This window comes from Drosophila ananassae, chromosome 3R (assembly GCF_017639315.1).
Source record: "Drosophila ananassae strain 14024-0371.13 chromosome 3R, ASM1763931v2, whole genome shotgun sequence".
Classification (NCBI taxonomy): Eukaryota; Metazoa; Arthropoda; class Insecta; order Diptera; family Drosophilidae; genus Drosophila; species Drosophila ananassae.
In genome coordinates this window covers 21,581,760-21,605,657 of record NC_057930.1, presented here as the reverse complement: position 1 = coordinate 21,605,657, position 23,898 = coordinate 21,581,760, and the positions used below count along the sequence as shown (strand labels likewise).

Here is a 23,898-nt window from a genome sequence, read left to right as displayed (position 1 = left end):
TATTATATTATTTACGATTCAATTTAAATAAAATTCAAATTATCTTGAATTTCTTGCTTTACTTTTGATACTGGTCACACTAGCGTTTAGAATCAGTTGGAATGGCAATGCTCTGAACACATTTTGCCGCTTTGTTGTTTATTATTTGCACCTTGTTTATTGTTATAAAAACAATGAATTTACTTCCCAAAACCCGCGAAGAATTCGCACAGACAGACTACTGGAACGAGTTCTTCAAGAAACGCGGCGAAAAGGCCTTTGAATGGCAAGTATTAAACAATAACTTCAGACACCTGGAAACATTGTGGAGCAACATGTGTTTTTAAACCAAAAACTATTTAATTTCCTAATTAATTATAGGTATGGCGAATATCTGGAGCTTTGTGATCAGATACACAAATACATTAAGCCGGCTGACAAGATTCTGATGCTGGGATGTGGAAACTCAAAACTGAGCATGGACATGTACGACTCGGGATTTAGGTACGCGAAAAAGTTCTCAATTAGTTTGTATCCTGTAAGTTGGAGTGAGGTGCTTTGGGTGTCCATAAAATCAAAGAAGGGGGTACTTTTTCTGGACACTTAAGAAATAGCCGCTCAAGCGCACGGGTACTCGCGAAAAAATACTAAACTGAATTGAAGAAAAAACTGAACTCCTTAGGGGCAAGAAGGTCTTCGACCCTGGGGTCCAAAAAAAATTAAATTAAAAAATAAATAATTAATTATTAAATAATTAATATTTTATATTTTTTCAGAGACATTACCAACATTGATATCTCACCTGTTGCTGTAAAAAAAATGTTGGAAGTTAATGCCAAATCTCGGCCAGACATGAAGTTTCTTCAAATGGATGCCACTGCCATGACTTTCAAGGATGAGAGTTTCTCAGTAGCTTTGGACAAAGGTACCTTGGATGCCCTGTTCGTGGACGACGCCAAGGAGACAAGACTGGTTGTGGAGAATTATTTTAAGGAAATACTTCGAACCATGCGGTATTTTATTATATTTTTAAATTTATTTTAAATAATTTTAACAATATTTTATTTGTTTTAGGAATGGCGGTCGCTATGTGTGCATCTCCCTGCTGCAGGAGCACATCCTCAACTTCCTGCTGGACTTTCTACCTCGAAATAATTGCATGTTGCGGATCGTCCACTGCCTGGGAGTGGAGCAGGCTAATAAGGAGAAGAACTCGGACGATGCCCTGACATTACCTGTGTTTGTGGTCATAGCCACCAAGTTCAAGAGTCTTCCCATGCCTGTAGGTTTTCATAAAACTCTACCCAATAGTAGATCTAACGTATCAGACTCTTTCAGATTCTCGAGTTCGGTTTGGGCAACGACAAGATGCAGCGATTTTCTCTCACATCGGACCTGATGAATGCCGTGTCGTCCGTCCAAAAGGCGGCTCTGGTGTGCAACGGACTGACCAGGTCGAACATTGCTGGGCACAACGAGGTGACCATGGACCTGCACCGACCATCCGAAACCAATCCCCGCTATACCATTCATATTCTGGACCAGCCGCCGGCACGAGGTCTGGGAAAATATGCTGCGTTCATTGTGCCGCAGGGAAGGGAGATCGAGTGGCTCTTTGGAACGCCGGCGGGACGAAAGAAGTTGCAGGAATCCGCCAATTTTCAGCGCCTAGCTGTGGTTACTCTGCATAGGGATCAGGTCTACAGCACCTTGGAGGAGGTGAAGCTGGAGCTGGCCGACAGCATTAAGAACCTGTCCCCCTCGGGACTCACCGATCAGATACCCTATCTTTCCCTGGGCTCCGATGTGGGCAAGCGAGAGACACTGATTTGTGGTTTCTCGAAAATATCTGGCGATTTTCGAATCGAGGAAGTGGAGGCTAGTGGAAAGACCCTGCGGCGTCTCATTTTCCTCAGTAATCAGTTTGTAGTGCAATCAGAGGCGTTGGTTAAAACAAGTAAGGGTTTAAGTATTAAAAAATAATTAAAATATAAATAGTAACTTTCCTATTTCAGTTAAAATCAAAGGCAAGAAGGAGCGGAAGAAGATCGATTTTGGTTACTTGGCCTGTCAGCATCACTTGTACATGTCTGTGGGCGTTCAGCTGGCCACCACTTTGCAGAATCCCCGAAAGGATGTGGAGAAGGATGTGCTAGTTGTTGGCCTAGGAGGGGGTGGCCTGTGCAGTTTTCTTCATGCCGCTCTGCCGTACGTTAGCTATATTTTAATTTTTTGTCTATTTTACTGAATGTATCTCGATTGTAGGCATGCCAGAATTACGGCTGTGGAAATAGATCCTATTATGTTGGAGGTGGCTGAACAATACTTCGAACTTAAGCAGGACAAGCGCTTCCATGTGGTCATCGATGATGGTCTGGCCTTTGTGGAGCGATGTCGGAATGAAGGTGAGTCTTCAGACTCTCAAACTTTATATGTATGATTAATGATGTATCTTTCCCCCAAAGATATACACTTTGATGCCGTTTTGTTCGATGTGGACAGCAAAGATCTCAGCCTGGGCATGAGCTGCCCGCCCCAGAGTTTCCTAGCCAATGATATTCTAGAGCACATCAAGGAGATCATCGGACCCAAGGGTCTGTTTATGCTGAACCTTGTCTGCCGAGATGAGAGCCTACGGAGCAGTGCCATGGAGGGATTGCAGAAAGTGTTTCCGGCTGTTTGCAGCTACAAGTTGGATGAGGACATCAACGAGGTTGTTTATTGCGCCAACGATGAAAAGTACAAAACCGTCGAGCAGTGGAAGAAACAGTTTGGCACCGCCGGTCGCGGCCTGAACAGTGCCGTCAAGGAGCAGAAGCTTGCCCTGGACGACGCTCTGGAAGTGGCAGACTTTCTCAGCGAGTTGAAAATATAATCTTTATATTGAAAATCTTTTAGCAAAATACAATTAGGTTTTTTAAATAAATGTTAATTGTATTTAATTTTATATATTTATATAAATAAAGTCTATACTATTAACTAATTGCATGTAGAATTGCTACGAATAACAAACTAAATGTGTGGCAAAGATTTGCAAAACGGTTCGCTTAAAGTACATAATCGTTGGATTTGGGTTCATGGTTCACGGTTCACGAATAGCAAGAATAACGTGGCTTGGAATATAGTTAGATTTAAATAATAATTAACCTAAGCTGGCCGTGTTTAAAAACTACTGAAGCAAGCGCACTAAAATTATAAAATAAGTACTCTACTTAAATTTGTTTTTCGCTTAACAGTCATTTGCATTTCACTGCAACTCAAAAAGGAACTCTCACATTCTTCATCATTCTTCATTTCGTATCTCTTGGCCCTTCGTATAGAGGACACTTGTTCGAATCTACATGACATAACAATTGATTTGTACAAACAATTTATCAATCTTAAGACCCAAATACGGGGGTCATCCAGAATCGATACAAATAATTACAATATGCGTTGGTATAAAACTGCTATCAACTCGAAACACTGGGTGATATCTAACTAACTAAAAGTCAAAGGCCTTCCGAAGTAGATTATTGAAGGCGCGCTGTTTTTTTTTCGTTGTGGACGATGTAGTGCTTCCTCCACTGCCACTTCCGCTGCTGCTGCTGGCCAGGCCTATACCGTTGCCGTTACCATTCGGTGTAATGCGTCCCTCGCCCGACGACAGAATCGCCTCGCCGAGTATCCGAAACGAGTTCTGGGTGGCCTCATTCGTCGACTTGAGCGGGAAGTTCACCTCCGACAGCGAGGAGCTGTCCAGACTGGCATTGGGCAGGCTCTTGCTGGCCAGCTTGTCCTTCTGGATCTGCTGCTGCTTCTCGCCCCGTTTCAAACGATACCACTCCCAGGATGTGGGCTCGTGCACCGAATGACTGTTCTTGATGCCATTGAATCCGTAGCCCTTGTTCTTGCTCCGGCTGAAGGGCGACTTGAAAAAGGCTGGTGACGAAAGGCGGCGCGACTTGGACTTTGACTTCTCGCTGCCCGTCTTCCCGTCCACCGTGTCCAGTATCTGATAGCCCGAAGGACCCTCGGGCATGAACTCGTTATAGGCCAGATCGCTGTTGGGTATGAAGTTGGCCAGGTCGTCATCGTCCAGCATAAGGCTTTCGTCAAAGTCACTTTGCGTGGCCGGATCTTCAAATGTCTGGTCCTGCGAGAAGGTGGCCGGAGCGGACTCCTGCCTCTTCAGTCCCATCTGCGGCTGAGACTTCTTCTTGGGGACCTTTCCAGGAATTTGTTTAAGGCTCTTGAGAGTGTCTGGAAAGAGATTAGGCTTTAAAGGAGCACATAAGGATTCTTCTACGACACTCACCCACATCGAAGAACTTGTCTGTCTGCTCGCCGCACGACGTCTCTGTGGTGTCCAGACTGTTGTGCCATGAGTGCTTGGCTCCCTTTCGCTTGTGCACGGAGCTTCGCACGCTTGGACCACCATTCGTGGTGGCTCCAATCATATTGGTGGCTATGTTGTTGTTGCTCCCGTAACACACAGAAATCTTCCGTTGCCGGCTCGAGGAATTCTGTTCCTGCGAGACGTTGTCCCCACACTCCTTGAGAATCATCATGGCCTCTTCGCTAGGACGCCGCTGCTTGGGCGTCGATGGATTCAGCATCTGCTCGTAGGACTTGCGACGATCTAGTTTCGGCTTGGCTATGGCCACTGGTGGCTGGTCCTTCTTCAGCTGCTGCTGCTGGCGGCGCAGCTTTCGATAGTAGACGGTGCCCAGGACGAACATCAGGAAGATGCAGGTGCCGACAATGATGATAACCATGATGCAGGCCTGCACCTGGTAGGTCAGAGCTCTCACCTCGCCGGCCAGCTCGGCGCTCTGTTGCTGGTAGAGCTGCTCCTGCTCCACATACCGCCGGCTCTGATCCTCCAGCTGGCGGACCGTCAGCGTTTGCTGGGTCAGTGTCTGCTGGAGTTCCTCCACCTGCTTCTTGTAGCGCCGTGACAGCTCCTCCAGGTACTGACCCGACAGCGACATGTTCCGTTCCAGTGCCTGTGGAAGACAGAATAACGAAAGGCATGGACATGAAGTCCATGGTTAGTAAATATAGAGGGTGCTACATGGTAAAAAATATCTCTTAAATGAATATTTATAATGTATATAATAAAAAAAAATATTTAAGCTTTTTAAGCATACTTTGTACTAAAAATATTTCATCTTTTTGACAAGCTATTGATTTCGATTTTTGGATTAAAATTTATTATTTCTCTAAATGTAGTTCCTAGATGGGTTAAGTTTGGGGGATTCCTATATATATGTACTTATATGCTTCTATATCGATGACGTTGGTTGGCAAGGTAGCTAACTGGATGCCAGAATTGTTACAAGGATGAAGAGCCGCCCTTGGGTGGAGTCCAAAACGGGAAGTGACTGCCATTTGTAATGGGTAGCCAGCACGCAAGTGGACTATAAACAAGTCTCTGGGAGATGGATGGAACTAATCGAATGGGGAATACTCTCAAATATAACTAAGTAGGTATTCTGGCAAGAGACTAGTTTGGATTGAAACTATAGGAGTCTTAGAGACTGGGAGCTATACATATTATATATAACTTATAATATAAGATATGAAATAATCTTACTATTTCTCTAAGAGACTACCCTCACAAGTAACCTGATTTAATTCCCTGCTTTCCTTTTGATGAAGTAATACGATATGAACTGATTATAGCCATAATTACATGGCTCCTAGCCAGGGTATAATTTTGCCTCTGCCTTCCGGCCATTGCTAGGACTACTCCTCCTGCCCTCCACGTCTGTGTCTGGGTTCTGCGTGGGTGGTTGCCAACCAGCCTGGTTGCTAGTTTGGTTATTTGTTTGTTTATTTTCGGAACGCCAACTGATGACGCACATGAATGACTGAGGAAGTGGGAGCCAGGTAGTAACTTTCCAGAACTTACCTTGATGCGGTTGGAGAGCCGGATAAAGACACTCTCCGACTGGGCGCCATTCGTCAGTTTCTGCTGGAGATTCACCCCGGTACCAGCAGCTGGTGGTGATCCAGTTGGAGTACCAGCAGATGCAGCTCCAAGATTACCGTTCCCATTCACGACAGCAGCTGCAGCGGCAGCTGCTCCACCGCCGGCGGTTATCGAGGCCACCGTGGTGCCCAGCAGCTCCATGTTCTCCCAGTTGGCCGGACCGCCTTCCTCGGCGGGAGTGTCTCCGGTTCCGGGCGCCTCGCTGGAGGTCTGAGCAGTGGCTGGTGCATTGGTGGAGCTCTCCACATCGCTGGGCTCCAACGTGCTGACAATACTTGGCTCCGAGGGCAGTGGCAGTGGTTCCTTCACCACCACTTCCTCGACATGGGGCGGTACATTGAAGATATTGACGTCGCCAGGAGGAGTGGAGTTAGTCGTGGAGGCGGTTTCCCCCGAGGTCGTCGATTGGTGCTGCGTGGACGGCACCTCCTGACTGGTCTCGGGCACCAGCACCTCCAGACTGGGCTGTGTGGCTGGCTCCTTGGCCGGGACTTCCTTCGCAGGGCAATCTTCCCGCACACCCTTGGCCGTGGCATTGTCCTGATCTTGCTGCGGCTCGCTCACATGATGCTTCACCGACGGCATCTCCGTCACATTCTGCTCCGCCTCCAACAGTTTGCACATCGCCCCGATGTGCTCCGCCGGCAGAAGGCTGAGAAAGTAGCTCTGCTGTTTGCTCATTTTGCTGGTTTGGGAACCGGAGCCATAGGAGGCGATAAGACTGATGCCAAAGTCCTCTTGGCAGACACGACTATGGACCAGATCGTACTTCAGGCGACTGAGGCTGAGGAGCACCTGCAGGTGCTGGAACTGGCACGAGATGAGACTGTTGATCTTCTCCACCAGGGTGCTGTTGCAATTGGAGCAGGTATAGGCCCCGAAAATGGGTGTCCGGCAGAGCAGCGACTCGGCGGACCACTTGAGGGCCTTGGTGGGCTTGGCCAGGACTTCGGCTGCCTTCTTCACCATTTGGATGACGGCATCAGAGGCACTCTGGAAGATGTTGCCACCACTGCCCACCGCTTGGTCCTGCATTCCAAAGTCATCATAGAAGTCGTCCAGCTCATCGCTGGGTCGGATCTCCGTCTCGAAGGCCTCGTACTCGGAGGTTCCAAAGACACGGAAGAGCGACAACGGACAGAAGTGCTCCGAGGCGTAGTGCGAAGTGATGTCCAGACGCACGAACTTCCCAAACAGGTGCGGATGGAGTTCAAACGTCTGGATGTTACGCTTGTCCTCTGCCTCGAAGCGACCCACATTGCTCCACTCCCGTGTGGGGTATCTCTTGGAAACGTAAACCGAGAAGTTCTTGGGCGACGAGCTGAAGAGCTCGAAATTAGCCACGTCCACCTTTTGGGCCTGGATGGCCTCGCACAGCTCCACCACCAGCCAGATCCGGTCGCCGCACGTGCTCAGCATGTACTCATCCCTGGACTGGGTCAGCACCGAGCTGGTGTGACTGGACTCGGTGTTGTGGGCAATGATCTTGGCTCCGCAGTCGGGCGATGCATAGTTCTTGGAGCGCAACTTCAAGGTGGGCAGTTTGTTCTTCGCCGATCCGGTGTTGTTCTTCCGCTGGGCAGACTTGTTCACCACCTGCTGCTCCAGCTCCATGGCCTGCTCCCGGCTGGCCTCCGCCTCGATCTGCTTCTGCGCCCACTCAGAGAACACGGGCATGGGCACTTCCTCGTTGCCATTCGTCAGGTTGATCGTGGACTCTGTGGCGTTTGATGATGCTGGCGGGGTTCCAGGCGATCCAGCAGCCTGTTCCTCGCTGGTTCCACTGCCCTCTATACTGGGCATAGTGTCGGTAGCTTCTAGTTCAATGCCTCCTCCAGGATCGTTTATTTTCGGCACTTGTTCATCTAAAAAATGGGAGAGATATTACTAGAAATAAATTAAAAATAAGAAGAAAATAAAGCTCACCCTTTTGAGGCACTTCCTTGACAGCTTCGTTCAACTGCTGAGGCTGGTTATCCTGTGGCAGTTGCTGCTGTGGCGTCTCCTCTTCGCTCTTGTTGCTGGCTGGCACCTGGACATCATCCAGGATGACCGATTCCAGACGGTTCTTTAGATGATCCAGCGGCAGCTCTGTCACAGTGACAGTCGGCAGCTCCGTAATTATTTCTGGAAAACTACAAACAAATTTTAAAATTAATAAACAATACTTTAAACAAATTATATAAATTGTAAAATACAATAAGTATCAGTAGGACTACCTCATAAAGACCGTTGATATGGCTATGATTTGAGAAAACCATATAATCCAGAAGAATATTAGAAACATGGTCAGGTTTGTCTTTAGCTTTTTCAACTCACAACAAATGAACTTCACAACGAATTGTAGCAGCATTTTTCTTACAATCAACTCTGTTTTGGGTAGAAGGGGGTTCTCTAATTTCGGGTGATAATTTATTCAATTATTGGTAAATCAAACAACAAACAGCTGTGACCGTGCTATAGATTTAATATCAATCCATTCGCTCATATCCGCAATGACAAAAATACGATTATCTGGCTCCCAAGCCGAAGCCACGTTGGAATCTTTTCCAGCTGATATCTAGAGCAAGTCATACTACCGAACTGACTGCAAACTGACAAAGTAAATATGGAAACAAATACTCCAATACAATGAGAATGTTTTGTTTTTTAAGTTTTTTTTTTTTTGGGAGCGTACTTAGTACTACCACAGCTGGGGAGTAAAAAAAATAAGTCCAGACGTCACTGAGACTGAGAGAACTTGAAAATCCACTTTTTTTGTAAAAAAATAAAAAACTTTCCTGATAAGAATTATTTTTCATCTCAATTTGAATCACTGGGAAATCCATAGTTTCAAGTGTTTTGAAATGAATCTCCCCCTTAAAAATTCAATTATAAATAGAAAACTAATTTCTCAACTTTGTCATTTTTGGCAAAATATTTGTATTCTTATGCTTTTGGTTTGAAAATGGATCGAAAGATGCCAGTGTCAGAGGATTTCTGACAAGCCAAATGCAAAAGTCATCAAACTAATTAAGCAGACTAAAGTGCATATAGTTTATATTATTTTTAAATATATTATTATATTATTTTGCATACAGCCTTTCAAGGAAATGTGTCAAGTGTGAAAGGTGCGTGGAAATCGTACTATAATTATGTCAAAAATACTGAACTGTTTCAGAATTGGGGGGCGTTGACAGTTTAAAAATAAATTGTGGATGTTGATAAAATTATGTCAAGTTGAGAGAAGTGCAACACATTGCCAAAATATATCATTTTAGTCACTGACCAACAATTCTCTCAATTAATTGCGTTTTTCACGGAGACCCGAGTCGGAGAATTATTTTAAATGCGTTTTCTTATGGGTATATGTGGTATGTGGGTATATATATCCATTTTACGATCATATATATTATGTCATGGCTGCAGCTATATTGTTGCCTATAAAATATCAGAATTTCCTGCTTCTTTATTCCCAAGACAATGCAAAAATCAGATGATCAGGCGATTAAAAGCCTGTCTCTAGCCCATTTCTTTCGGTTTTCCCCACTTCCGTCATAGGAATAAAATATTGTTTAAAATTAAACAATAATTCAATTAATATTTGCAGAGTCTGTTCTAACTCTCTATTCTATTTTTTAGACTTTACCCAATTTTTTAAAGGCCTTTTAAGAACTTCAAGCTCTTAAGAGTAGAAAACAGGGCGTATGAGTAACTTTTATAAGAAAAAAAAAGTAAATACACTTTGTGGAAACTATAGTGTTTTATTTGGCAAAGTTTACCCAATATTTTCAGGGGTTTTTAAACAGAAATAGACACCTGTCGGTTATATATATTTTCCGTACCATCTTGAACCCTGAAAACCGGAAACTTGAGATGACATTTGGACCAAAAAAAAAAGTCAAGTTTGAAGTGGTCTTGGCCCACCACAGATCTCTCGAAACATCACGAAACCCAAAGTGAGAAAAAATGCTCTCGAGGACCGGGCCGACATGCAACAATTAGCGCACATTTGTATGCATTTTTTATTACATAATAAACCAGAGGTTGTCTATCTCCTTAGCACTCCCCAGTTACTTCGCTACACTTTACCTTTTTTTTTAACTTTAAGGTTTTATGCATTTCGTTTAAGGGTCCTAAGCTAATTAACCAAAATTTGCAACTGTTAGTGACACCGGTTAGTTCCTCTTTCCCCAAAAACTGGAGTGAAAAGTGTAACAAATGGGTGTTACCCTACAATCCACCATATCAGCTATTTGACTAAGATATTCTCCAGTAATTATTAAACCACCAACTGGTGGAAAAATCTTGTCAACAACGCCCACAATCTTTGCAACTCCTGGCTGGAAAACTCCTCCACCTGGCTGGCACTTCAATGGCACACATCTTGTACATATATCTATAGGAATATGAATATATATATTTATATATTTATGAGTTGACAGCCAAACAGCATCGAGTGAACAACGTAAAGTATTCAAACTGTCTGCCTGGGCAGTAAGTCAGGCCATGTAAGGCATTTTGGGTTAACCTGGTCGTTCCGGCAGTTGAATATTTTTCGCCTTTTTTTCTTGACGACTTGACGACTTTGCCTACAAGTTTGTCAGGAATTTCTGGCTTTTCTTTTCGTCTGCATTTTGAATAAATTAATACTTAAAATGCAACATATTCCAGCAACGATGTGAAAATTGCATCTGCTCTGCATGAGAAAAGTGAAAATGATACTTTTTTTTTTTTTTTTTGGGGCCAGAAAAACTAAAGATTTTATTTAAATATAATAAACAAATATTAGAGCTTTAAAAGTGATTAATTAGGTAGCTTTTAAGAGACATTTTAAAAGCCAAAACAGACTGAGAGCCATCTATTATATTAATTAGTTAATGGCACGAGTCCGTGAACTAATTTTCAAGTTAACCCAGAAAGGCAAATTAGTTTAAAGCTTAAGACAAAAAATATCAAAAAATCATGAAGAATAATTATGATTTATTTGGGCGTTGTGACAATAATTACTATTTTAGTTTCCACCATTATAGTGTTTGTTCCTCGCAAATGGTACGATTTCTGTTTACAGAAATAATCGAAAATTTGCACAGACCGGACTACGACGGTGGGAGTACAAATCTAGCTCACTTATCCGATCGATGAACAAACTAAATTATAAACATTTGGTGGCAATTTTTGCTTAATGGCCATCCGGTTGGGAAGATCAAATACGGAGGAGTGGAGTGAGGCCACAATCAATATTTCCACTTGGCAAACAGAAGGTGTTGTGGCGGAAATAATTGCAAGTGCTTGAGTTGTTATTCATTTTTAATATTTAAGCTTTCAGGAGAGTCTATTACGCGGTCACATTTGTTGTTTGTTTTAATCCTTTAAAAGGACTAAGAGGATAAGGGACTAAAGGCCTACAATTTTTGGAATTAAATCAAGTGTTTTGTGACAAGTGCACTGCAGGCACAATAAGACACACACACGCGATTGAGTTCAAGGACTCTAACTCGAAGGATAATCGTATCGAGGTGCTCGTATCCTTTCGCGATCTCACACATCCAGCATGCAAGGATGAGGATGTGGGGAGGTGGCACCACCGGCGAGGTAGCGAAGCGCACGATCGCACCACTGGAAATCAAAATGAGAACTGAACGTATCACGGAGTCTCGGCTCTAGGTAATTGTGGTCCCAGTGTGCAGATATACACCTATTCGGCCGACATATCTCTGGTGCTCTTGAGATGCTGGCCCGAGAGCGAAAAGCTATTGGAGAGTCAAGAGTCGGACGATCGGAGTCTAGAGAGCATTACCTCAGCACTCATCGAGACATCGACGTGTGCACTTGCAACTGAGCTGCAAGTCGATGCATTTTGCCGGCAAACTTGTCGCACTTGTCTGTGTCTTTGGGTTATGGCTGTGTGTGAAAATGGTTTACCTTTTAATAAAGCCAAATTAATGACCAGAAAGCAGTACCAGCAATACTTCAAATAGGCTCAAGTGCAACTGGAGCAACAGATTCCCCTCCAGAGCTTTCCAATTTGAAAGTATTTGTAAATTAAATATTTTTACCTGAAATAAAAATCACTAACTTGAACAATAACTATTTGTTATTTCCTAAGATTAAGCATTTTATAACTTGACTTTGGTAAGAAATTACGTATACGCCCTGTAAGCCCTGAGCATCCTAATAAAAACTTATTTTATGGCCATATTTCTGCTGAAATAACAAGCAATTTAAATATTAAAAAATAGATATAAAAAATTACAAGGATAGTTGAGTTGAAGCGTAAGTCCGATTTATTGAAAAGTCATTTGAATTTTATATCCAGAGTTCCCAGAAGGCTTTTCCACCCACCAGTTTGGACTCTCTCCAGCCTGGGCATAGTTTTGTGGGCTGTGGCCGGGGACTGAATGAATTGCAGTGTGTTCCCGGCCCCGGGGGCACAGCTGCAGTTGGGTGGCAAAAGGTGTCGGAAACGGCTTTAGCCCCCACAATGGAACTCCAGCCAGGATGCCAGTCTGGGGGTTTGGCCTCAGTCTCAGTCTCAGTCACAGCCTCAGTCTCAGTCTCAGTCTTGTGACAGGTTTATGTCTAAATCTGTTAGCCAGCCAGGACCATTAGCATGCCGCGTGGGCCTAGCCCAAAAAAAAAAAAAAAACAGCCACAAAAAATGCACCTAAATAGGAAATATTCCAATGCAAACATAACTATGGGCATTTGAATATAAAATTTGTTATTATTGTGCCCGTGTACGTGTCCATGTTCGGGGCGATATGTATGGTTTATGGACTAGCAGCGATAGAGATCGATGCTTGGAGACTCTTGGAGTTGAGAGATAGAAAAAAAAAACAATAAAGGCATCCAGGTACCATCACCATCCAGCCAATAAATATAAGCGTAATTGCAAGTGCAACGGAAAGTGAAATTGTTAATCGTAAATCTGCAACGTGGGCAGTAAGCCTGCCTGCCTCGCCAAACAAATAAGGTCTATAAAAATTAAATTTACCAATTTGCCTTTCAGGCCAGGCTTACAGTAAAGAGGGAGTGAGGTTTAAGGAGAGATTGTAAGCCAAACAGTGCCGCCAATTGTCTTTGATGCGTGTGTGTTTAGCAAATTGTTTTGACTCCTTTTGTGCAACAAAAAGGTTACAGCGGGCCAAAAGTGTCAATTGAATTGAACGATGTTGCCGAGATTCCCATTTGCAGTCTCCTATGTATCTCTGTTGCAGTTGCAGTTGCAATTGCAGTTGCACTTGCTGTGCAGCAAACGCCATTGAAAGATAAACACTTGTAATGCGAAAGTGTTTTCGAACCCAAAGGCGCTTACACAATGTGATCCCCCCGGCAGCCAAACAGACAGACAGACAGACAAAAAACACATAAAAAATAAAAACAAAAAAAACATAATAAAATAACACAAGGCACACACACGAGCTGTTAAGTGCTTGAAGTATTGGCAGAGCCTTCAGTTGGGTGAGTGGGTGGTTAAGGTGGTTGGGTGGTTAGGTGGGTGGTGGTTGATAGTTCGGAGAAGGCCGCGAAAGAAAGTTGCAACTGCAGCTGGTAATATAGACTTTTTTTTGAGACTCTACTGGGTGGATTTCAGTTCAGAGTTGAAGTCAAAACAAAGCTATTGAAGTTTGCCGATAAATCTTTATTTAATTGTTTACTTTTTTATTTAATATTTATATTAGAAAATAGAGAAAAACAATAAATGTCAATCACTCATAAATTTTTATATTTTTTCCAATAATAAAATGTCTAATAAATAGTTACCAGATCCAATATTTTTCCGTCACTTTCCTGGTAGCTTTGGAAAATTATATAATACTGAGTTATATGTCCCCCCGAGTTGTGGCAACTTTATAACTCCATAAACCCTTTAACAAAAGCTCTCCCTTCCCTCCCAAAAAAAAAAACCAACTGTTTGTTCAGTTTTCACCGAAGAATTTCATATTAATTTGTTTAACAACAAAAAGCGTCTAATAACTCAAAGTCGCCACAGCAGCACCACCAGCAGCTGCTACTCTGGTCCAAAGCCCCCTCTATAACCCACTATCCTCCCCTGCCCAGGTTGGACACCTACGCGTCTTAAACATTTTTCACTCCGCACGCTGCCAAAACGTCTACACGTCTACGTCTGTGTCTGGGTCTTGCCTGCTCTTACCATATTTCCCTGCCATTTTCGCCAGATAATCAGTTACAAATAACAAATGCAAGAGAGCAACAAGACTTGAGAGGAAAAATGCCGGCCCAACTATGGGAACCGGCTTTTTTTTTCCCCCCCAATCGGAGGCCTCTCAATCGGGAGAGGTTTTTCTTTATTTTTTTTTTATTTTTATGATTTTCATTAGAGAGGCGCCTACGAGCGAAAAATGCAAGAGGAATGCCAACAATCATATTAAAAAAAAAAAAAAACAAAAAACAAGAAACAGGTGAAGGCGTATCCCGACATTGGCTTAATCAATGCAGTTTTTTGTTACGGGAGGACGGGATCAGTAATCGGCGATCGTCAGGCGATCAGCTAAACGCGATCTCCTATCGAAATTGATTGACGAAAGTCAATGGGCGCACGCTCACAATCAATTAAGTATTCGGACATTGAGTGGAGTCTGGTTGGCAGTTGGGTTGGGTAGGATTGGGGGCTAGGCCTCCGATAAGATCAAATTTTATGTTTCGTGGGATGATGGTCGATGAGGATCGTTGAGCGATCATTGACAGCAGATCGTTTCGAGTGCATAAATAATCCTCTGGAGGTGAGTTCCGAGACATTTGCATCAACAATCTGTGAATTTGATGGTTAAGAAAGGATGCACTGGAAGAAATAGGGAGGACAGTTGGCTATAACCTATAGGAGTTTATAGTAAATTCTTAAAATTTGAATATACAACAAGTTTCAAGCTTCTATCTTCCAAAACTTTAGAGTTATGACATTTCTGGATCCATAGTATGGTAGCTATAGGATATAATCTACCGATCTTAGTTATTCCCACTTACATACTGTGTCCGATGGAGAGAAGGCTGTCTACAAAGTTTGGAATTGATATCTTCAAAACTGAGAGACTAGTTCGAGTTAGAAACAGATTCGCGGACAGACGGACAAACGGACAAGCTAATAACTGGAAAAGAAGGTGATCTACTGATCAAGAATATAGGTATACCTTATGAAGTGAAAGTTAGTGGTATGAAAATGTGTACTATATACCATATTTAGCTATACTATATACCTTAACTATATACTATATAACCTCCTATACTCTTTAGAAGGCTTCTTAGAAAGAGCTTATTATTATTTCCAACTTAAACACCTAATATTTTAAACTATAAAAGTGAGAGACTGTGAAAACTAGGGGTATAAAAGTGGGTACTATATACCATACCATACCATATATTGTAGCATACTTAAGCAGGCTCTATAGACTTTATTATTTTTTCCCAACTTAAGCCTAATACCTTGAAATATTATTTCTTTCTCTGCATGTTGGCTTTATTGTCCACACATGATAATGGTTTTTCTCCAAGTTTGATTACGCTAAACAAGATCATGATGCATTTGAAAGCCCAGATTGTAAAGTCTCGATGGAGAGTCCTTTTTGCATTGAAAGTGAAAGTAATGCCCCCAACTAGCGAAAGATTCGCACAGCCGATCACCTGCCAGTTACCACAATGTATACATATACATGTGTATATATGTTTTGAAATGTCTGGAAGGCCAAGTGGATTTTGATTCTGTTGACTGCGTGCTACCCGTTGCTATCCATGACTGGGGATACATTTATTTATGCCATATGCCATGTGCTGCCGCCGCCGCCGCCGCCATGGCTGTCGAGAGGAGGCGCTGTTTTGGAGGAAAATGCTTAAAAAAAAATGAAAGTACATTCATCCCATACTGATAAAGCCATTTACGGGCCAGGCCAGACACAAACATGACATCAAATCGAAGTCGGGGCGCTCTGATTCGAACTCATTTAACACTCTCTTGCCACCCTCGATAAAGTAGAGCTCTGAGACTCCAGCGATATGGAAATATGCTCAGCGAGGCCTTTAAAGGATCTGGTAATAAAAAATTGCCACTGCTACCGATTACTGGAGCCAGAGAAGAGGGTATGATGGACTAGAGAGGTGATAGAAGTCTTAAAAGAGCATACCTCTTTATGAAATATATTTCAAGCTTTAAAGGCTTTTCTTTTACATTTTAGTATTAATTTTTTTTATTAAAATGTACTAAAAATATTCCTATTTAATCCGTAATTCCCTGTAAAATACAACCTAATGACATTGGCTGGCACCCACAGTGCCTGGGAATCGTAAACCGTATCTACATCTCTCACCTGCTTTATTTTTTTTCTATTTTTTTTTGGGATGAATGAAATGGCCGGCCACCAAAATAGATAGGCCCAGAGACTGACTGACGGAGGAGGCATTTAGAAAGTACACTACTCACACCATACTCGAGGGGGGGATTGAGGTAAAATAAATTGAAAAACTGTAAAGCAAATTACCGGCAAAAGGCATTGTGACAAGACAGCGCGTGGGTGATCGCCAGGCTATGGCTCTGACTCTGGCTCTGTCTCTGTCCCTGGCTATTGGCCGATTGGGCGATCCTGTCCAGCTACAGAGACAGTTTCGTATATAATTCATATATAGTTTTGCTGCCGGCTAAAAAACTCCCGCGTATGAGTTATTATTTTAAATATAATATTTTTAACAAATGTTCGTTTAAATTTAATGGCCCTTAGGGGCTGTATAAGATCTATAAGGTATTTCAAGCTTTCTATTAGACTTTTGTATTAATTAAATTGGTAAAGCTTTTTAAAGCGTAATATTATAATTTAATGGCATTAAATTTATAAAAATAAGTGTATAAATCATGTATTAATAAATACTAGAAAGTATTACTACTTCTGTCACTAATCCTAACTAATCTTAATTATTTCAGCAAAATAACACCTTTTATTTAACACTTTTCAGTGTCAAGATCAATTGGAACTTATTCTATATTCCTATACTATAATTATTATTTACCAACTCCTATCTACTCTACAACTAATCCCAACTATTCTTAATTATTTCACCAAAATAACACTTTTTATTTAACACCTTTCAGTGTCAAGATGAAGTAATTCCATTCCCCAGACCTACAACTATAATGCAATTTAAAAAATATACAACCTGCTAACATGGAACTTATTTTATATTCCTATTCTATAACTAATCTTAACTACCTCCTATCTGTTCTATAACTACCTCCAACTATTCATAATTATTTCATCAAAATAACACCTTTTCAGTTGCAATATCTTGTATTGAAAGTCCTATCTCCCTGACTCTAATACAATTTAAAAAAATATACAGCCGGCTAACTTATTCTGTATTCCCATTCTATAACTAATCCCAACTTTTCTCAATTGTTTTAATAATATCCCGACTCCATTTAGCACCTTTGGGTGTCAAGATCAAGTAATCACAGCCCTATCCCCATAACTGCTAAGTTGGAACTTAATCTAAATTCCTATTCTATAACTTATCCCAACTATTCCTAATTATTTCACCAATATCCCCGACATTACCCCACCCCATTTAGCACCTTTCAGTGTCAAGATCAAGTAATCACAGCCCTCTCCCCATAATGCAATTAAAAAAAAAATAAAAAATCCAACCCGCTAACTTAGATAAGCTATCTAGTACGTGATAGGCGCCAACAATGCGCTATAAATAAGCCCAAGTTACGTAGGAAATCAACAAGTGCAGTTAATCGAAATGGAATAGCTGGGAAGCGACTCTATCAATGAAACGTAAACAAATATAAATACGAATGGGATTGTGGATGGGGATGGAGGTATACCTATACTATATAGTATTTATGTGCATAAGGCACGGGTTGCTGGGCGAGAGCAATTATCAGTAATTGCAAGTGCAGTTCTCAGTGGGAAAATTGTGAGATTCACGGTGTCGCGTGCAAAAAATAAAAGTAAACAAAAGTGCTAGGGAAATAAATGCCAGAGAGAATTCAAATACGAAACTCACGCCACGTAGCCGGATAGTCGGAGGTGTCTTGTATCAGACAGTCCATCGATAATCATAATATTGGACAGTTGCTATTAATAGGAAACAAAAGCGAAGCAAATAGTATTGTGGTGTGGTGACCTTGCCGGCACATGGATGATTGAAAGGCGACTGTGATCTCGCCCAGATGTCGATGGGTGGCTGGTTGAGACTGCAAGTGAACGAACTTGAGTTGTGCCTTCAACCTCAAGACGTGCCAGCAAGCCACAAAAATGAGGGCCCGAAAGCCAGATAAGGATTATAATAGAACCCCTAGACCACCCCTTATAGCACAGATAAGAGTTTAAGGCGTAAATTAAAGGCCACTCGGAATGTTATTCTGATTCTTTTTTGAATGAATATTTTTTTTCTTCTAAATATGTAATTTTTTTCTTAGTTTATTATTCTCTTATAAACTCTTAAAAACTAACATTTAATACTAATATTAAATACTACTATTAATACTATTACTTATACTATTTTTTGTACTTAATTCGATTTATTTTTTTCTGTTTAGAACTTATGTTTTATTCATTTTCGAGTTCAATCGACTATGTCACGTCGATTGGGGAAATACTTTCGTACTGATAGCCGCAATTACGCCAGCGGGGAACAAGCACATTCCCCATAGACCCACGTCAGTGGGTCAGGGAGGGAGCTTATCAGTACAATAGGCAACCAAAGTCAAGTGCACTTAGCTTATTAAAATAGTGGAAACCACATACTATACACAGAGGAACAATTAAAGAAAATCAATAAAAGTTAGGACTCACCTTTCGTCAGCCTTTTCTTCAGGCGGCTGAGAGTCCTGCTCCTGCTGCTTCTCCTTTGGGCTCTCTAGTGGCTGCGATTCACTAACACTATCCACTTCCTCGACACTATTAGGATTATGGTTATTCAATTGATTATTTGGCACTTGGGCGGTGGAGGAGGCAGCGGTGGCCTCGTCGAGCGGCGCCTCACTTCCATTGGCGCCTAAGTCAGATTCACTAACAACATATTCACTATTACTATTTACACGATGCGCGGCCACTTCCGCCTCCTCCTCCACGGGCACTGACGTGTCCCCAGTTCTTGGCCCACTGCCAGGTTCCAACTCCAAAGCGATTGTCGGAGGTTCTCCAGCCTCGTCATCGGGCGGCGGTCGAGGTGGCGGCAGGGTCTCCGGCTTGGCTGGTTCCTCCAGCTGCTGTGTTGGTATAACAGTTACAGGCGCCCTGGCATCCTCACTGCTAGCGTCTGGACCCGCTTTTTCCGCCGCCACATTGTCGTAGAGCCAGAAACAGCAGCTGCAATATGCAGGCAGAGGAAAAAATGCATGTTACAAGAATCCACCCTGGGCTTTATTGATCTTCCGCGATGCACTTACCTCAGCAGCAGATTTATGTACATGAAGCGCACCAAATGCAGGCGGAGGTGCATCTTTTTAGCTACTTATACTTTATTTAATCGAAGCGTTGCAATTATTCGCGACTCGCTCTGCTTGTTTTTGTATTTTTTTTTTGGGTTTTCGCACACGGTTGAGAGTTGTACCACGAACGCCGTGGTCATGGGTCGGCGCGAATTTAATTGTTTCGTATTTCCCGGCTACGACAGAAGCCAGACACGTATCCTACTCCATAATTTCCTAGTTTAAAAATAATAATAAATTAAAAAGCGCTGCAAAAATGTCAACGCGCACGTAAAACAACAAAAAACTGGCGATGGGAGACCAGCGATAGGCGGTTATCGAAGTAGCAACTATCGGGGGATCAAAGTCACAGTGATTGAGGGAAATAAATGAAACATAAAAGCATTTAAATAGACTTATTGAGATAAATTTAGTTTAGTTTAAGTGTTATTTATTGAGAATACTATCTAATTTACCTTATTTTTGTTTTAACATACTGCACCTGCTTCTATCGATAGTTTTATCCAAAACTTCCATCTCTAATATGTACCTGCATTGAAAGTGTTTTTGTTTGTGTTGGATTGCAATGCAGGCGCTGGAAATTAACTCAAAATAAACAAAATATAGAAAGTAAACAATGTCTTTCCTGCGTGGCTCGGTCAGCTATGTGTGGTGCACCACCAGTGTGCTCGGCAAAGGAGCCACCGGCTCCGTGTTCCAGGTGAGATACCATTTTCCCCAAAAATTTTCTCACCTGACTCACTTATGGTTGCAAATTTCACTTCAGGGGGTTAACAAGATAACCGGCGAGTCGGTGGCCGTCAAGACCTTTAACCCATATAGTCACATGCGGCCGGCAGATGTCCAGATGCGAGAATTCGAGGCCTTGAAGAAGGTAAACCACGAAAACATTGTGAAACTTCTGGCCATCGAGGAGGACCAGGAAGGACGTGGCAAGGTGATTGTCATGGAGCTCTGCACCGGGGGCAGTCTCTTCAACATTCTCGATGACCCAGAGAACTCATATGGTTTGCCGGAGCACGAGTTCCTGCTTGTTTTGGAGCACCTGTGTGCAGGAATGAAACATTTGAGGGACAACAAGCTGGTGCATCGGGATCTCAAGCCCGGAAACATAATGAAGTTCATCTCGGAAGACGGACAGACCATCTACAAGCTCACAGATTTCGGGGCTGCCCGTGAACTGGAGGATAATCAGCCCTTTGCCTCGCTCTACGGCACTGAGGAGTATTTGCATCCTGATCTCTACGAGCGGGCTGTGCTGAGGAAGTCCATCCAGCGTTCGTTTACAGCCAATGTAGATCTCTGGTCGATTGGCGTGACCCTGTACCATGTGGCCACCGGAAACCTGCCCTTTAGACCCTTTGGCGGTAGAAAGAACCGCGAAACCATGCACCAGATCACAACCAAGAAGGCTTCTGGAGTCATTTCTGGAACGCAATTGTCGGAGAATGGACCCATTGAATGGTCCACCACTCTGCCACCCCACGCACATCTCTCACAGGGCCTGAAGACTCTGGTGACTCCACTTTTGGCTGGCCTTCTGGAGGAGAATAGGGAGAAAACCTGGTCCTTTGATCGATTCTTCCAAGAAGTAACTCTCATCCTTCGCAAGCGAGTGATCCACGTGTTCTACATGAATCGGACGAGTTCCGTGGAGGTGTTCCTCGAGCCAGACGAGCAGATTGACAACTTCAGGGAGCGAATATTCCTGCAAACGGAGGTGCCACTGGAAAAGCAGATATTGCTTTTCAACAACGAGCATTTGGAGAAGAAGGTTACGCCCAGGACTATAGGTATGCCCGATTCTAATGATGATTTTCATTATTTATTAATTGTTCTCTTTCTTTCAGCTAAAGCATTCCCAGCTACCACCACCGAGCAGCCCATATTCCTCTACAGTAACGATGACAACAATGTGCAGTTGCCCCAGCAACTGGAGCTGCCCAAATTCCCCATTTTTCCACCCAATGTTTCGGTGGAGAACGATGCCAGTCTCGCCAAGGCAGCTTGCAGTGTGGGCCACGAATGCAAGAGGCGGGTGGATATATTTACTTCCATGGACATTTTGATCAAAAAGGGCGTAGAGCAGTTTATAGAGATGCTTATAACCACAATTACTTTGTTACTAAAGTATGTTTATAATCTTCAATTATGACCTACATAAATCCTTATAATCTAATTTTATTCTTTTAAGAAAAACTGAAGGCTTTGATAATCTGCTCTCCACAGTAATTGACTATGCAGATGTGGTTCAGAGCATGGCCAGAGTGGTAAGTTATTCATACATTCAGTTAAGGACTTGCCTTACAGCTCTAATAATTTCCAGACAAAGGGCGACCAAGAGCTAAAGGCCTTGCTGAATACCTTGGACAATGCCAAAGGCGATTTCGATGGAGCTGCCGATGTGATCTCCCAGTTACACAAGCATTTTGTTAGTGACGATGAACTCAAGTAACTAAATTTCTTTTTTTGATAGAAACTTAATTATTAATCGTACACTTCCAGCGACCAATGGACATCCTCCATGCATGGGAAAAAATGTCCTTGCAGGACGAGGGCCAGTGCCCAAGCAAAGTATCTTGTAGAACGTCTGCGCGACTCCTGGCAGCATCTGCTTCGCGATCGCGCCACCCGCACACTCACCTACAACGACGAGCAGTTCCATGCGCTGGAGAAGATCAAAGTAGATCACAATGGCAAGCGTATCAAGGCATTGCTTCTGGATAATGTTAATCCCGCGGTGGCTCAAATAGCCGAGTGCCTAGCAGACTGGTACAAGCTGGCACAGACTGTGTATCTGAAGACCCAAATCCTGGAGAAGGATGTGAGGGATTGCGAGCGAAAGCTCAACGGCATACGCGATGAACTGTATCACATTAAGTCGGAACTCAAGCTGGACGTGGATACGAAGACCATCAATAACAACAACCAGTTGGCCAAGATAGAGGAGAGGAATCGGCTGCGGGTGATGCAGCAGCAGCAACAGGAAGTAATGGCTGTCATGAGAACCAACAGCGAGCTGATCGGTTTGCTTAGCAAACTGGGAATCGGAAACGGAGGCCTTGATAGTAGCTAGCCATTGGAAAGTGGTGGATAGATTACTCTTTTACTATTTTTAAGTCTAAATATTTAATAGAAAGTTAAAATAATGAGCATTTTCTAAAATATATACGAAAAATACTCAGTTTTCTGTATAAAATGTTTAATATATTTAAAAAAACATGCTTTGGACTAAAAACACAAAGACGATACAAAATATTTAGCTTATGGAGATTACGTGTAAGTTTAAAATACATATATGTATGTAGAAGTGCACTTTCAGGACGGAATGTTAAATGCTAGTATTCGAATGTTTGCGGATATGGACGGTTGTTCGTTACTTCGTCAGATTTAGATATCTGTTTGGATTCCTCCGTGGGGAGGAGCGCTGGGAGCACGTCCCGGCTGAGGGCGTCTTGGGCGACTCGGCTCTGGGGCAAAGTAGGACGTGGAGGGCGATGGAGCGGATGGGACTACTGCCGCTGCTGCTGGTGGTGCCTGATGTTGGTAGTAGTCGTCTCCGTACTCGCTGATCTCCCGGTTGCTGATCTCATTGAGGCGCTTGTATCGCTCGCGCCGGGCCTGGACCATGTACAGAATGCCTGCGGGCAGGAGAAGCACTGACCCAACGACGGCAAAGGCAAAGGACCAGCCCATGTCGTTGTTCTGCCATCCGGGCATCCAGTCACGGGAGTCTCCCTTAGCCCCAAAGATGACGACGGCAATAAAGCCGAATATGGATCCAAAGACCTGGCACGTGCCCACAGACAGGAGCAGGACGACATAACGGTCGTCGTCACGGGAAGTGCGCAGGAATAGCAGCGTCAGTGGCAGGGCGAGGAGACACATCACAAAGCAGAGCGTGGCGAAGAGTTGGACGGCGATGTAGAAGCCAGGAAGTAGGAAATCGCTTATGATGTAGTACTCCTCTTCGAAGACCCACATGCAGCCATTGAACCTGGTGTCGTAGAACCTGTGGATGTCCTGGAAGTTGCTAAAGCACACCTCCCAGAGCCCCAAGTTCGTGAATCGGGGCTCCGTGAGACGCCCATCCGTAACCAGCCAATAGGGCGTGGCGAAGGCTATGACGAAAAGGAGAAACGAGAACGCGGACACGCCGAGGGCCACTTGTGTGGTGCGATTAGACGCCCCCATTTCGGTTTAAAATTATACAATTAAATTAAAAAAAGGAAATTGTTTACTAAACACTTCTCGTCATGGGAATGAAACACGCCCAAGCCACAGAGTTGCCAGATGACTTACGAAGACGGTTTTTTTTGTGACTACCAGCAACGATATCATTAATTTCGATTTAATTTAAAATATATTTTGAAAAAGTTAAGGAAACTGTCTTATTGTTATTGAATTATTGTTACTCAGAAGATAAAGAATACATGTAGTTTTATTAATTAATTTATCAAAATATTTCGTAAATGCTTATGAATATACTCCCCCTTAATAACGCCTTAAAAAATGA

General features: G+C 43.0%; 4 protein-coding genes across 7 annotated transcripts; 2 read left to right on the top strand and 2 right to left on the bottom strand.

Annotated features, from left to right (window-relative positions):
- The first annotated feature begins 75 nt into the window (after positions 1-75).
- LOC6498160 (eEF1A lysine and N-terminal methyltransferase homolog) lies at positions 76-3,558 on the top strand. Its single transcript, XM_001962170.4, has 8 exons — positions 76-265; positions 361-483; positions 756-992; positions 1,054-1,261; positions 1,318-1,936; positions 1,995-2,187; positions 2,245-2,384; positions 2,445-3,558. The coding sequence occupies exons 1-8, from the start codon at positions 174-176 to the stop codon at positions 2,852-2,854; spliced, it is 2,022 nt and encodes a 673-aa protein (XP_001962206.1). The 5' UTR covers positions 76-173; the 3' UTR covers positions 2,855-3,558.
- LOC6497378 lies at positions 3,333-19,676 on the bottom strand. 4 transcript variants are annotated; one of them, XM_014906188.3, is made up of 7 exons: positions 19,341-19,675; positions 19,033-19,260; positions 18,745-18,849; positions 7,883-8,091; positions 5,876-7,821; positions 4,277-4,967; positions 3,333-4,221 (listed from the first exon to the last, which is right to left on the bottom strand). In XM_014906188.3, the coding sequence occupies exons 1-7, from the start codon at positions 19,391-19,393 to the stop codon at positions 3,464-3,466; spliced, it is 3,990 nt and encodes a 1,329-aa protein (XP_014761674.1). In that variant the 5' UTR covers positions 19,394-19,675; the 3' UTR covers positions 3,333-3,463. The 4 variants fall into 4 exon arrangements, with proteins under 4 accessions (XP_014761674.1, XP_001962207.1, XP_044572341.1 ...); XM_001962171.4 differs by having other exon boundaries at positions 18,745-19,260; positions 19,341-19,676; XM_044716406.1 differs by lacking the exons at positions 18,745-18,849; positions 19,033-19,260; positions 19,341-19,675 and adding exons at positions 8,176-8,350; positions 11,345-11,574.
- Positions 19,677-19,885: 209 nt separating this feature from the next.
- LOC6498161 (serine/threonine-protein kinase TBK1) lies at positions 19,886-22,581 on the top strand. Its single transcript, XM_001962172.4, has 6 exons — positions 19,886-20,082; positions 20,149-21,175; positions 21,233-21,512; positions 21,577-21,652; positions 21,709-21,833; positions 21,888-22,581. The coding sequence occupies exons 1-6, from the start codon at positions 19,999-20,001 to the stop codon at positions 22,456-22,458; spliced, it is 2,163 nt and encodes a 720-aa protein (XP_001962208.1). The 5' UTR covers positions 19,886-19,998; the 3' UTR covers positions 22,459-22,581.
- LOC6497377 lies at positions 22,568-23,695 on the bottom strand. Its single transcript, XM_001962173.4, has one exon. It carries the CDS (start codon positions 23,574-23,576, stop codon positions 22,773-22,775), a length of 804 nt encoding a protein of 267 aa, XP_001962209.1. The 5' UTR covers positions 23,577-23,695; the 3' UTR covers positions 22,568-22,772.
- Between the last annotated feature and the right edge of the window lie 203 nt (positions 23,696-23,898).